Genomic DNA, 12,559 nt, shown 5'->3' on the forward strand with positions numbered 1-12,559 from the left:
GTTTTCTGTCCCCAAACTGCCATACACGCACTAGATTTGGGCTTATCAGAGATGTGAATACTTTGCCCTATTTTTCAGTCATCAACACAAGTTTCCTATCTATGCCAACCTCAACTTTCATGGCAAATGATAATGAAAAAGATCTTTAGGCAAAGCAATAAAAAGCAATATAAAAGCTCATTATAAGCCCAATTCATAAAATTACAAGCAGTAGTGTACAGTATGTGCAAGTAAAACTGAAAACCAAGTTCAAGCATACCAAGTGAGATTATAAACTAGCTGTTGTTTTTCTGTCTGGGAAAAGCAATTCTTTAATGAGCTTGGAAACACAGCTAAATATTTTCTTTCATAAATTCAAGAAAAAGCTGTACCACTTTTGAGACTTCTGCTGGGCAGCTTTTTCTCCTCTCTCTTTTCCTCTTTTAAATTTTAAATACTGCACAGGAACCATTTGCTCTGTGAGGTTCCCATAGTTAGGACCAAACCCTTCTCAGAGGAATTTTGGCACCTTATTAATTAGTTGGTTATGAGAAGGAGCTGCACTCTTTCAGTGACTCCTATTTTGCCATCAGTAAAGTGTGATCCCATAATAAATTTCCATCAAGCAAACTATTTCTGGTAATTCCCCCTAATTAACACCAGACTGCTAATAATAAATTAGGGCCCTATGTGTTTCTGATATAACCAAGATCTTGTCTGAGCACAAGATATTAACCAATGTCCTGAGAAAGTAAAACTCAAACCTAAATTAAGCCTTTGCTGGTAAAAGGATTTATATGCAATTTTGTGAAAAACTCTTTGAAGATCTCATACAGGGCATTTTGACCAGCAAACTTTTTGAGTGACAGAGAGATTTGTTCTGTGCTGAGCAGTGAAAGTAGATTTATTGTGAAAACACACCGTTGAGTTTTAAGCCTATAAATCTTACACTGGATTACAGTGTCTTAATGAATGAATGACAGATCTCTTTTTTTTGTCGGCGCATTTTAATGTTACATGACGTTGTGATTGATAGAAACCAAACCTTTGCCATTAAAACGTCAAATGCAGACTTGATGCTTTTAAAAGTTTGGCTTCTGGAGTTTAATATACTGTTTGCAAATAGACTTGCGTTTGTCTCATCCATAGCCTAAACACTGGAGGGAAGGCAAGTTTTCTGTAAAGTTGCCTCTAAATTTTATAGAGCTGTGTGCAGTGTTTTCCTTTGCTTGTGTAAATAAAGGTAGAAAACAGCAGTGCATTTGCCTAGTTAAGAGATGCTCAGCTAAGGAGAGTCTTACCAGGCTGGTGTTATCATGAAGTAATTGGCCATGTTATAGTAGACAGTTAAGTATCCCATGCTGAAAGTGGAGACTGCTGTGTGCCAAGGCTAAGTACAGTACCAGATAATGCTTGCCAGAGCAGGCAATATTTCCTTGAACAGTCTCAACTTGGGAAAAATATTAAATACTTCTAAACAAGCATTGCAAAGTATTCTAGATGGGCAGTAGAGTGAAGTAAAGATAGCAAATAAATAGGAATTGGCCAATATTGAGTTTTCCATTGTTACATGTTTTACAGTGTTCAATACCATATTTTCATCTTTCATTCCATCTTGAGAAAAGATGGAGAATCAGAGACTCACCGAGGTTGGAAGTGACCTTTGGAAATTAAGGGACCTTGTCTAGTCCAAAGGCCGTGTCCAGTTGGGCTGTGAGTATCTCCAAGGGCAGAGACTCTGCAATCTCTCTGGGCAACTTGTGCCAGTGTTTGACCATCCTCACGGTTGTCCTGTCACTATGCACCACTGAGCCAAGTCTGTCTCCATCTTCTTTACTCCCCCTTCGAGATATTTGTACACATGGATGAGGTCCCCCCTGAGCCTGCTCTTCTCCAGGCTGAACAGTACCAGCTCTCTCAGCCTCTCCTTGTATGACAAATGCTCCAGGCGCTTAATCATCTTCCTAGCTCTTCACTCCAGTACGTCCATGTCTCTCTTGTACTGGCGAGACCAGCGCTGGACCCAGCACTCCAGATGTGTCTCACCAAGGCTGAGCAGAGAAGAAGGATCACCTCCCTCAATCTGCTGGCAATGCTCCACCTAATGGACCCCAGGAGGCTGGTGGTCTTCCTTGTCACAAAGGAGACATCACTGGCTCATGGTCAACTTGGTGTCCAGCAGGACCCCCAGGTCCTTTTCTGTAAAGCAAACCTCCATCCAACCAAAAAAACCTGAAGAACAAGCAACTCAAATGATATCTATTCATGTGTACAATCACAACTTTCTTTTACTGACTATGATTCAGAAGAAGAAAACATCCAACAACCACAAAACAACTGAGGACAGATAGAGTTGGGGGTTTTGTGTTGGGTTTATTTGCTTGGTTTGTTTTTTTAATTATAATTAAATTTGCAAACATGAACAGCCAAAATTTGATGCTGAGGACTATTAGCCACAAGCAAGGAAATCACCAGGACTTAACAGCTGGTGGTTTAGCATAAAACAATGAAAAAAAAAAAAAAAAAAAAAAGGAATTTCAAACAAGTAATCTGTGAATTGGTGTAGTTCCCCTTTTTACTCTTGTTTGCAAAGCCACTCATACGGCTACATGATGTGAGTAGCTCCATGAACGAACAGGTACACAACTGAACAGACCAACACACACTGAACCACAACTCAACTTTTGCTTTTAAGTTTATTGCATTGTTATATTAAGCATTTATATTTACACATAATTCTGAATTATTTAGTTACAATATACTGAAACTTTCATCATGATTCAATTATTCACTTACAAAGACCTTCTACCTTCAAACAGAGTTAAACCCGATTCGCTTACAGGCAGTTTTGGAAGAAAAATAATTACTGACTGAAAATGCATGCAAAAAACTACAGTAGTTAGGTTACTAACATGTCTCTCCTGACTTTCTAACGTTCCCTCAAAACATGAATGCTATACGTGTTGTATGAAAATTAGTTGGAAGTATCACAAAATCCCCAAATGATGATGGAACGGTGCCGATTTTTCACTACATCAAGTCTGCAGTCAAATATACGTATGTATATGTGCATATATACCTATGTCTCTCAATGTACATGCATATGTGTGCATGTGTAGAGAAGTACATATAAATACATGCACATACACACACTTACACACCAAAGATTCTAGAGGTAAATATGCAGGCTTACAAATAAAACAAAATACAAAGATACCAGTATGAAATAGTCCTAAACAAAAAAAGGTAATAAATATTCAGTGAGATATATGGCATTATTATAAAGTGCTCTACTAAAATCTCACTTATTAAAATAACGATAAAAATTATGTTCCTTTTAGTTGATCTATATCATTTGGTAGAGCCATTAAATATTCATTATGTATCAGTGACTCTATGCTTCCTTTTAAATTTTAAACAAATAGATAAAAGCAGAAATTAAAAGGCAAAGCAGCTAAATGAAGCAGTACTATCAGAGCCTTTCAGGCTTTTGTCCTCAAATTCATTAACAACTGCAAAATTTCAATCCCTAGAGCATATGGACTAAGAAATATAATTCCAATTAAAATTATGAAAATAAACAAAATTCAATTTGATTTTAAGAACAATGAAAAACTGTAAAGTTTCTATCTTACTTTAAATGAGCGAGGTTTGAATTGCAGAAATTACTGAATGCCTCATCCTGTGCATTCCCATCCTCTTTCCTCATGCATGTGCAATATAGCTCCACTGAAACCTAGTCTCTAGGTCTCATTTCTCCACGTTCAACCTAATTTCAAAAGCAACCTGGCTCATATATTACCATATCTTGTCCAGTCTGCTTCCACCCTTCTGATTTTCAGCCAAACTCACAAAAGGGTACATCTACAAGAGTGTAAACATTTTAAACAGCTTTATGCCATTTCTTCTGTACCACCATAAGTTAAAAAAAGAAACGTGGTAGTATTGAAGAAAAACAACTTTGGGAAGTAAAGTCAAAGAGCCCCACAACGTGAACCTGTCTTGCCGAATTAATAAGAAAGCCGAATATCTTTTCATATTTCAGCACAGCAATTTTGGTTTTCTTTCCCCCTCTTTTGTTGACGTTCCTTGTTACAATTGCTTTACTCAACCATGGCAATTTTTTGTGATTTTCCCCATGGTTTTATGGATGAACCTGTCCTTTGTATCATTAAAAAAACCCAACAACAACAAAAAAAACCAACAAAACCCTCACAACAACAAAACCAGTAAATGGTTATTTTTAATGTCTACTGGAAAGAGCACTAAAGACTAACAATTCAGCCCTGACATCCCAGTTGAATTAGATAGCATGGAAATTCAGTTTCCTTCAGGAATCTGATCTGGCCCTGAGAGGGCCCCCTTCTCTGTTGTGCAACTCTGCTGGAGCGAAATTCACCCTATGCAAACGGTTACCAACTCTTCCCTATCTGCCTAAAATTGCTCCATATCATTTAAGGCTTAATTTGAAGTTAAGTGGGACTTAGCTGGTGCACAGGTCTTGCGCTGACTCTCTGTGGGGAGGACAAATTCATATCCAGCCACAGAATTGGCTATGTCTCCTGGCTCGCAGTAAATGCATAATGACAGCATTGTCTCTCTGCTCCCTTGCAAGAACTGAGAGTTACTGAGCTGCCTAACAATATTATATTATTCAACAAGATATTCCCTACATCTGGAGGAAAAAGAGAGAAATAAAACCTAAACTAATAAAAATCATAACAGCTGAGCAAGAAAGTAAGTTTTCGGTACACTACCTGGCACACCACCAATATACATATTCATGAGCTACATAGTAAAGAATGTACTGAGAGAAAAAACAATGTCCTCAGTTGCACTTCAGTTTCCCTCATTCAACACCAATCTCACATACTTGATATAAACCACTGTTACCTGCAGAGTCAGTGCAATTTCCCCTAAGGCACTTAAAACTACCTAAAACCTGAACTGCAAACATAAGAGTGTAACTCCTTGCTCCCTTATTTTTAAGATCTGCTCTGACATTTCCATCCTGTCAAACACACCTTCACTAGCAGGTATTTTTGGCTAGTGTTCTGGTATTACATGAGTTAAGGAAGAGTATCCCATTTACGTTTTTGAAGTGGCATCTTCTAAACTATTCTTGTTCACCAGCATAGCCACCGCCCCACTTAACTGCTTTGTAAAAAATCTCTGTCCTTTGCAGACCCATCAGAGATTTAACTGCAAAAGCACAGGTACATGTAATTGTGCAGGAGGCTTCATGTATATGAGTATCAGATAAAAATATCAGTTGTTGAACTATATATTCTGTGTAATCTTATCTTTGCTTTGAGTTCCTTTTAATGGAGCTGAGCTGCAATACTTCTAGACACACTTTAAAAAAACATCAGCGCAATAAAGTGATGTGGATCGCTGAAGCTGATCTCCTTTTATTTGTTGAATAGCAGCAAAACCAAGACTTCTAATATCAGGTATTTTTTTTTTATGGACGTTTCGCTTATACTGAAGCAGATATAAATGTGGTCATAAAATCATGAAACCAATAATAATGTGCCAAGTGTAGAGGTAAAGGCACAGTAATCATTTGGCTTGGGTGCAATTCCCAATTCCTATCTTTTTATGAAGCAAAACCCTAACTGATAAATGCTCCAAAAATTAGTGTACAACCCCCTCCACAAGTTTTCATGTCTCTCTTCCATTCTAGAAAATCATAGATAAATATTTTTAACCAATTATTGAACATGGACATTTTAACCTTTCTTTCTGCTAAGTACATTTGTTACATAAGATGAGCTCCAAGCATCAGATGTTGATAGAGTGAGCATGTTTCTTGCATAGTGGCTTGTCCTTCTTGGAGAAGAAAGTCTGACCCTCCAGACTGTCACTACATACCTGAAATGGGATAAAAAAGAAAAGATCACTCAATTCAGATGGATGTATGACACCATACATTATTCAGAATGCCAAATCGTGGCATTGTTCTATGCGCAAATATATTCAAACAGTAAGAGTTATTACCTTTTTGTTAGAGATACTCTTTTTGATGTAATACTAATGGTTGATGTAAGCATAACCTTCCTTTCTTTAAGTAAACAGGTTCTTGACTGGGAGCAGAGTTAGGCTCAGCATTTAAAAAAAACCAAAACCATCCAATCATTAGGATTGGAGGGGGTTTTTTTTGTCATGCAATATTAGCAGGTGATACTTTGGCTACAGTGCCTTTATGTCAAAAGTACTCTTGCTACTTTAGGAACGCTGCCCATTCCTGTATGGCCTTCAACGCTTGCTCCGAGGAAGTAAACGTCAAGGGTTAAATGCTAGGACACATGGCTGAAATCCAGGCCAACTCCTCTGGACCAGTGCCAAAGGCTCACAATAGCGACACACCTTCCAAATAACTAGGAAAGTGCTTTTTGTTTGGGCTCAGAGGATTGAAAGAGGCTATAGCTGTGAACTCCCATATGGGTCAGGTTAGCACAAGCACTGCTGCCATGGGTTTGTTTAAAATGTAGACTAGCTTCACTTACTGAGCATACAAAGCAAGTGTCATGCCAAGTGTGGCCCAGAGCTTCAAGAAACCTGTCGCCAGCTTCAATGGGGAATTCACAGCCATGGCACATAGTACCGAAGAGGGCATAGTAATCTGCAAATAAATACAAACAGATTTTAAAGATGAAGCATATGCAGAAAAGCAAGACTGACCCTTTGAAACCTTTGTGCTTTTGCTTTCAATGGCAGTGGGTTTGCGCTTGTCGAGTTTTATAATACTGGGCACACTGAATAAAGAGCTCCTAGATCAAAAGACCGGGATGCCCTCCTTTCCTCACTAATTAAGTTCTCAGCCCCTTCCTTATCCTTTCAAGTGAGCAATGCTTCCATCTTCCTGGTGTTTCATTTCCTTGAGATCAATAGTGTGCTCGGGAGGGGAAATGCACTCCTTGCAGAGCACCCATGCGGGCTCTACATGCTCCTTATGTTCTCTCCAGCTCTGCCTTGAAAGCATACCCTGGCTGTCCACATGACACACCTCCTCAGCGAGTAACAAACTCCTGCCTACATTCTAGCACAATATTTACCCCAGACTGCACTACACAAAATCATGTAACCATTAGGCTTCTGTCCTAAACAGACTCCAGCAATTTGGATCAGGTCAGAATAGTTTTCTAATCACTGGAGTTTATTACATGGCTTAAAGAAAAAAAAAAATCAAAACACAAAAACCCCCAAAACCCCACAAAAAACCCAAATTGAAACCAAACCAGAGGCTTTAGGCAATACATTTATTGCATTTAACAAAAAGTTTCAGTAGGGTGTCAGGATGGTTATTGGTGACTGGAATCACTGAAGGGTGTTTGCACCATTCATTTTTAGGCACAGAATTGACCTGGTGCCACTGGAGGCTCCCCTGGAGTCAGCAGAGAAAAGCTCCTTCAGCAGTCTCAGAGAGCAGGGACAAAATGAAGGGCATCAAAACCGTTCCTATTCCCCACCAACTGCAAAGCTCAAAAAGAGAGAGCAGGGCAGACTAGCAGGATAAAATATATGTATAAAGTTGGGTGGCAGGCACTGACACCCACCCCCATCCCCATGGTCTCAGTGTGTGACACCCTCCTCTCTGTGCATAGAGCCATCTCAAGGGCTACAATTCATCACAGCCCTTCGCTGCCCACCTGTGCAGATCTAAATTTCACCCCAAGTTGTCTCATCTTTTCCACTTATTTCAACTCTCAAACACCCCATTCTAAGAAGGAAATGTTTTTTTCCTGCACAGAAGACAACAGCATTAGTGCTATAACACAAGAGAATTTGGGATCAGCACACTACCATGGCAAATACGTAATATCATGCAACTCTACGTCTTCATATGATGAACTACAGACAGTGTGACAACCATAATGAAGCTTTGGACTCCATCCTTAATAGTAACATACTCTGCCTCTGACAGGGAAATTAGTTGCCAGGGGTTGTTTTCAAGGAGACTTATAAGGAGTGGCAAGTGGGGTACAAGGAGATTTTGTTTCTCTACTACATTATACAGATCTGCTGAAGCTCTAGTGCTTACTGCAGCAGAGCCAATGGAGGCTTGTCACGTGTCAAGCCCAAGAGAAAAGTCCTGTTTTGGTTTAGATAGTGTTTTGTATGATGACCTCAAAAAGCATAATCATAGGAGGCATCTCAGCTGGACAGGGAACACAAGTGCTCTGGAAAAGCAAAACCCTTGATGGCTGCCAGTGGCAAGAGCGAGCTTCACCAATTGCCTTCATTTATCCATGCTACGGGGATGAATTTGCAAGTGTTTAAGCAGAAAAAAGACAATTAAAATGTCAAATAGTTGAACATATCTGTGCAAAACCCCTGAAGGACACCGTCTCATGACCATACTGTTTCAGCTCTTTGCACTCATGTTCATACAGAATCTTTCACTGATATTTTCCTGGTGCCAGTAGTTAAAGCCTTTTGTAAGTTGGCCTGTGGTTTGTGTTGATAAGTTTATTGGCTTTTCTTCTAAAGAAAGGGCAATAGATAAGGCAGAATGAAGGGCATCAGCTTTCTTTTGCATGCTTGAATTGCGATACCACAGAAGCCTTCCAAGGCAGACTTCTGGTACAGTCACATATCAATGCTTCCTGCACACAGCATTTTCAAAACCAGGTTACTAACTCTGCACTTAAAAAAAAGTTCAAAGTTGTAGATATCTACACTTTTCATTTAATTTTTAGCAACAACGTCCAAAACCAGAATGTTTTGCATATTAAACCCTCTTAATACTAATAGCTGATGCTGTTATAATTTCAAATGCAGATTTAAAATTAGAACCCTCCTTTGCACTAGGAAGAAGGAAAGTTGGCAGTGACATTTACTCCTCATTTCTTTAAAATTAGTCATAGACTCTTAACTCCAGCTGGACTGAAAGTCTTTGAGGAATGAATATATCTCAAATTAACATCTAGTTAGAGAGCCAGAGCCATTACAATGTATCACTGCCAATAACACCTCACAGAATGTGTCTACGTTAACTTGTGCTAGCAACTTTCTATCTCAGAAATAAACTTTGCGAGAAGAGTAGTATTCTTGACATTTTATCCCAGTGTTTCCTGCTCACAGTACAGAAAAGTGTGCATTTGTGCACGGGAGTTCTAACAGTAGCACAAATCAATGCACCGCACAACATACGGGTCATTTGGTGACAGGAACAAGAATTCAACATTAGCAAAACAAACCCCGTCACAAGCTTTCCACCCAAAGGGGAGTTATCGATTCCTCCAGTACTATTTTTGAATCATCAAATAGTTCCAAGATTAGGGGCTTCAGATTGCTTCAGGATGAAATTTCACCGTGCTGTCACACTGGAGGATGCTGCTCGTATATCTGTTTCCCCTGCTGCTCCACAAACTCAATAGGAGCAACACATTACCCTACTTGTGTCACTGAGTTAGCAATAACCTACTGCATCCTTTCCTATCAGCTAACACCTCATTAAAGCTGCTCTGACAGAGAAATTTTGGATAAATTTTGCCTGCTTTCCTCATCCTTTCAGTACCTAGCACTCTCCATGGCACTCGCTGCGAACAACTGTGGAATCAACCCAGAAGGAAATCTTAGCTCCAAACAAGTCACTAGGATTTTGGGCTAAATCTCTTCCTGGTCAATCCACTTCCACCTCTAGTTAAACTACAATGCTCCTTACCGTAGAAAGAAAAACACAGAAAAGGTCTGACAGACAGTTCTAACGCTGATGTAAACAGCATGCAGTGTGAAAATAGACAATTTTGATACAATTTTGTTTCTTTTCCCTTTTGCGGGAATTGTGTTACACATACTATTTCTTTCCTAGGCCAAAAGGGTACATGGAAAGTTTTAAGCAAACTGGGAAACCAACATAAACAAAACCTGTTCATATTAATAAAAAAAAGATACAATTAGCTGGAAGTGCTAAAAACCAAACCAGAATCCCTCTGAACTTCTAAGCTGCATCTTTCACATAATACTGCTCATCAGGCTTTTAATCGTGTCACTGTATTTTTCCCAACAGCCTGATTTTTTTATCCCAAGCTTATGTTCAACAGATGTTATCTCTGATCCTGCAAAAAACTTCCTGGGCAGACTGCTTACTCTTCGAAGTCCCTCCCAGCTGTGAATAAGGTTATTCAGAGTAAAACACATTACTCCACTAGCATTTGCTTGGTTAGTAAATAAGCAGATTTACATAAACTCCAGATTATTTTAAAGCCAGCCAGAAAGTCACCCTAAAATTAACACTTTGCTATATCCCTGATACCTACAGCTGAGGGCTTAACAGGAACAACAAGTAAAACCAGTGACAAGAAGCCTGGTCCTGCCAAAGCCAATGAAGAAATTCTCACCAAATCCTCCTGCTGCAAACTCAGAGTGTCTGCAGCACTTGTTGCTGCTTTGAATTGACATATCAAAGTTACATGAATTTGCTGGGACACTTCTTCTCAAGTGAAGCTTGAGAAAAAGGAATTACTATTTTTTTTCCAACCTTATTGAGCTCTGCTTCCCCGCGCAGCCACAGTAAACTTTGGTTGTGTTGCTTCTTACCCGTCTCACAGTAGGGATCGCCATCTTCTAAGTGGAAGACATTATTGCGGATGGGGTTATGACAGGCCACACATACGAAGCAGGAAACGTGCCAAGTTTGTTTCAAAGCATTTATTACTTCCTGTGGGGATTAGAAAAAGTGATACTAACACATTATTTTGATGTGATGACTAGACTGTGGTGACCATGCCTCCACACTTGATTCATTTCAAGAATACTTTGTTTCCTACTGCTACTTTGAAAATGGGTTGTGCACGCAATTTCTGATGTTAATCTTAATGAGGTGCTTTATTTATGGCACATCTCCTTATTTGTCATAAGCAACCTTTCATTTTTTGGAAGGTTCAACGTAGAGTTGGACAGATTTAACAACTCATTTGTTCACCTTTTCCATCTTAATTAGGATCTCACCCACAACGGTGCCCTGAAATAAGAAAAGCAGCATCTCTGATGTCTCCTCAAGTCTGTAAAGAGTTAATCAGAAGGCATCGCATAGAAAATTATGACTGCTCTGTGTTGTTTTGGAAGACAATATAATGCCAAATATGACTTGAAAACTGCGCTGCCAGAGCCCTGCGTGACCCCAGTTACACAAGAGTCCAGACACATTGCTGTCTGCAGTAAAGCAGCGGACGATCAGCTGGCAGGCTCAAATTAGCAATATTAATGCCGAGTAGGATAATGCATCTTTCTATCTATGCTGCCACTGGGAATATTTCAGTACTTCACATCTAGCTAACCAGCGTGTTCCTCAGTGCTCAGCCCAGCTAAGGACAATTATTTATTCCCACCCCCCTTCTGTAAAAAGCTGCCAGCTAAAAGCATTTTGCTCAAGAAAATCTAGTAATCACAACAGCTACAGAACAGCTTCATGAAAACAGGAGCTGAACTTGGAAGAGCCAAGGAGACTACAGCAACTTTTCTCAAAGCGACTGAAAAGGCTCAATAGAAGAGCCAAAAAAATATCCTGTGTGTGACGGGAGCTGAAAAGGTATGTCAGAGTATGTCTGGAAGAATGCAAACTGGGCCAGATAAAAGGGGATTTCATTACAGAGAAGCACTGAACACTGTGGCTACTGTTCCCACTGAAAAACAGGCCACTTGCTGGTCACTTACCCCAAGAATCTTCCTCTGGCACTTTGAACACTCAGGTGCGAAGAACTTCTCATAGCAGACCTCACAATACAGCGCCCCTTTCTCTTCCACAAACCCAATGTAAGCCATGGAGGTTTTGCAATGAGCACAGTTAAACTCCTCTGGATGCCACGACTTCCCCAAAGCCACCAAGAAGGGTCCTCTGATTAGAAAGAAGAGATTTTGTCAGCAAATGCCCTGGCTTGGCTCCTGCAAAAGCTGTTAATAGGCTGAACCTACGATACCTCTGTGCCATTACTACACTGTTCACAAACATACTGCTCCATCCCTCTTTCCTCTGACAGGCTCTAAGAAAGCATCAAGCGTTGACTGTATCTATTCCCATTGAACTATCTCCCAGAAACACCTGACCACAATGAATACTAATTCCTTTCGCTTCACTGCATTTCAGAAATCTTATTTTAGAACTACATTAAATACAGTGCTGAAGTGGCTGCTAGGGAAGAGGAGAAGAAGGATGTTCCCAGTTATTTCCATCTATTGCAGAGAGGTATTTGACTCAGTGATAGGATCAGCTGTCTTTCAGCGTGCATTTGTATCAAGGCCACAAATGTTCAAATAGACTTAACTCCATTAAGAGCCAATATCATCAGTTTCTTGTGAGACAAATTCAATCACTGTCCTTATCTGACATGTTTGTTACAGGATAACCCATCCCAGTTGTTGGGGGATTTTGGGGCGGCTGGGGGTGTGTGTGTGGGTTTTTTTTCTTCTTTTCCTTCAGAAGCTAGTTAAAATAGGACCATTTTCTCCAAATACAGAGCCTCCTCTATTATTTGCAAACACAAAACAATGATGCTTTTAATAACATCTGTGTGGCTAACGCAACAAGGTTAAGAGACAAGATAAAACTGTCCATTTCTCAGTCAACAAAAAATTC

At 39.7% G+C, this 12,559-nt stretch overlaps 1 protein-coding gene across 10 annotated transcripts in view; it reads right to left on the reverse strand.

The window, feature by feature from the left end:
- Positions 1 to 2,656: 2,656 nt before the first annotated feature.
- Positions 2,657 to 12,559, reverse strand: part of PDLIM5 (PDZ and LIM domain 5) — a 134,535-nt gene continuing 124,632 nt past the window's right edge. For all 10 annotated transcript variants that reach the window (XM_052776111.1, XM_052776191.1, XM_052776181.1 and 7 more), the window contains 4 exons: positions 11,641 to 11,821; positions 10,525 to 10,645; positions 6,489 to 6,604; positions 2,657 to 5,853 (listed from right to left, as the gene is read on the reverse strand). In XM_052776111.1, the coding sequence (XP_052632071.1) occupies positions 5,764 to 5,853; positions 6,489 to 6,604; positions 10,525 to 10,645; positions 11,641 to 11,821 (508 nt within the window). In that variant the 3' untranslated portion in view covers positions 2,657 to 5,763. The remainder of the gene's footprint in view (positions 5,854 to 6,488; positions 6,605 to 10,524; positions 10,646 to 11,640; positions 11,822 to 12,559) is intronic.

This window comes from Harpia harpyja, chromosome 2, assembly GCF_026419915.1.
Source record: "Harpia harpyja isolate bHarHar1 chromosome 2, bHarHar1 primary haplotype, whole genome shotgun sequence".
In the NCBI taxonomy this organism is placed as follows: Eukaryota; Metazoa; Chordata; class Aves; order Accipitriformes; family Accipitridae; genus Harpia; species Harpia harpyja.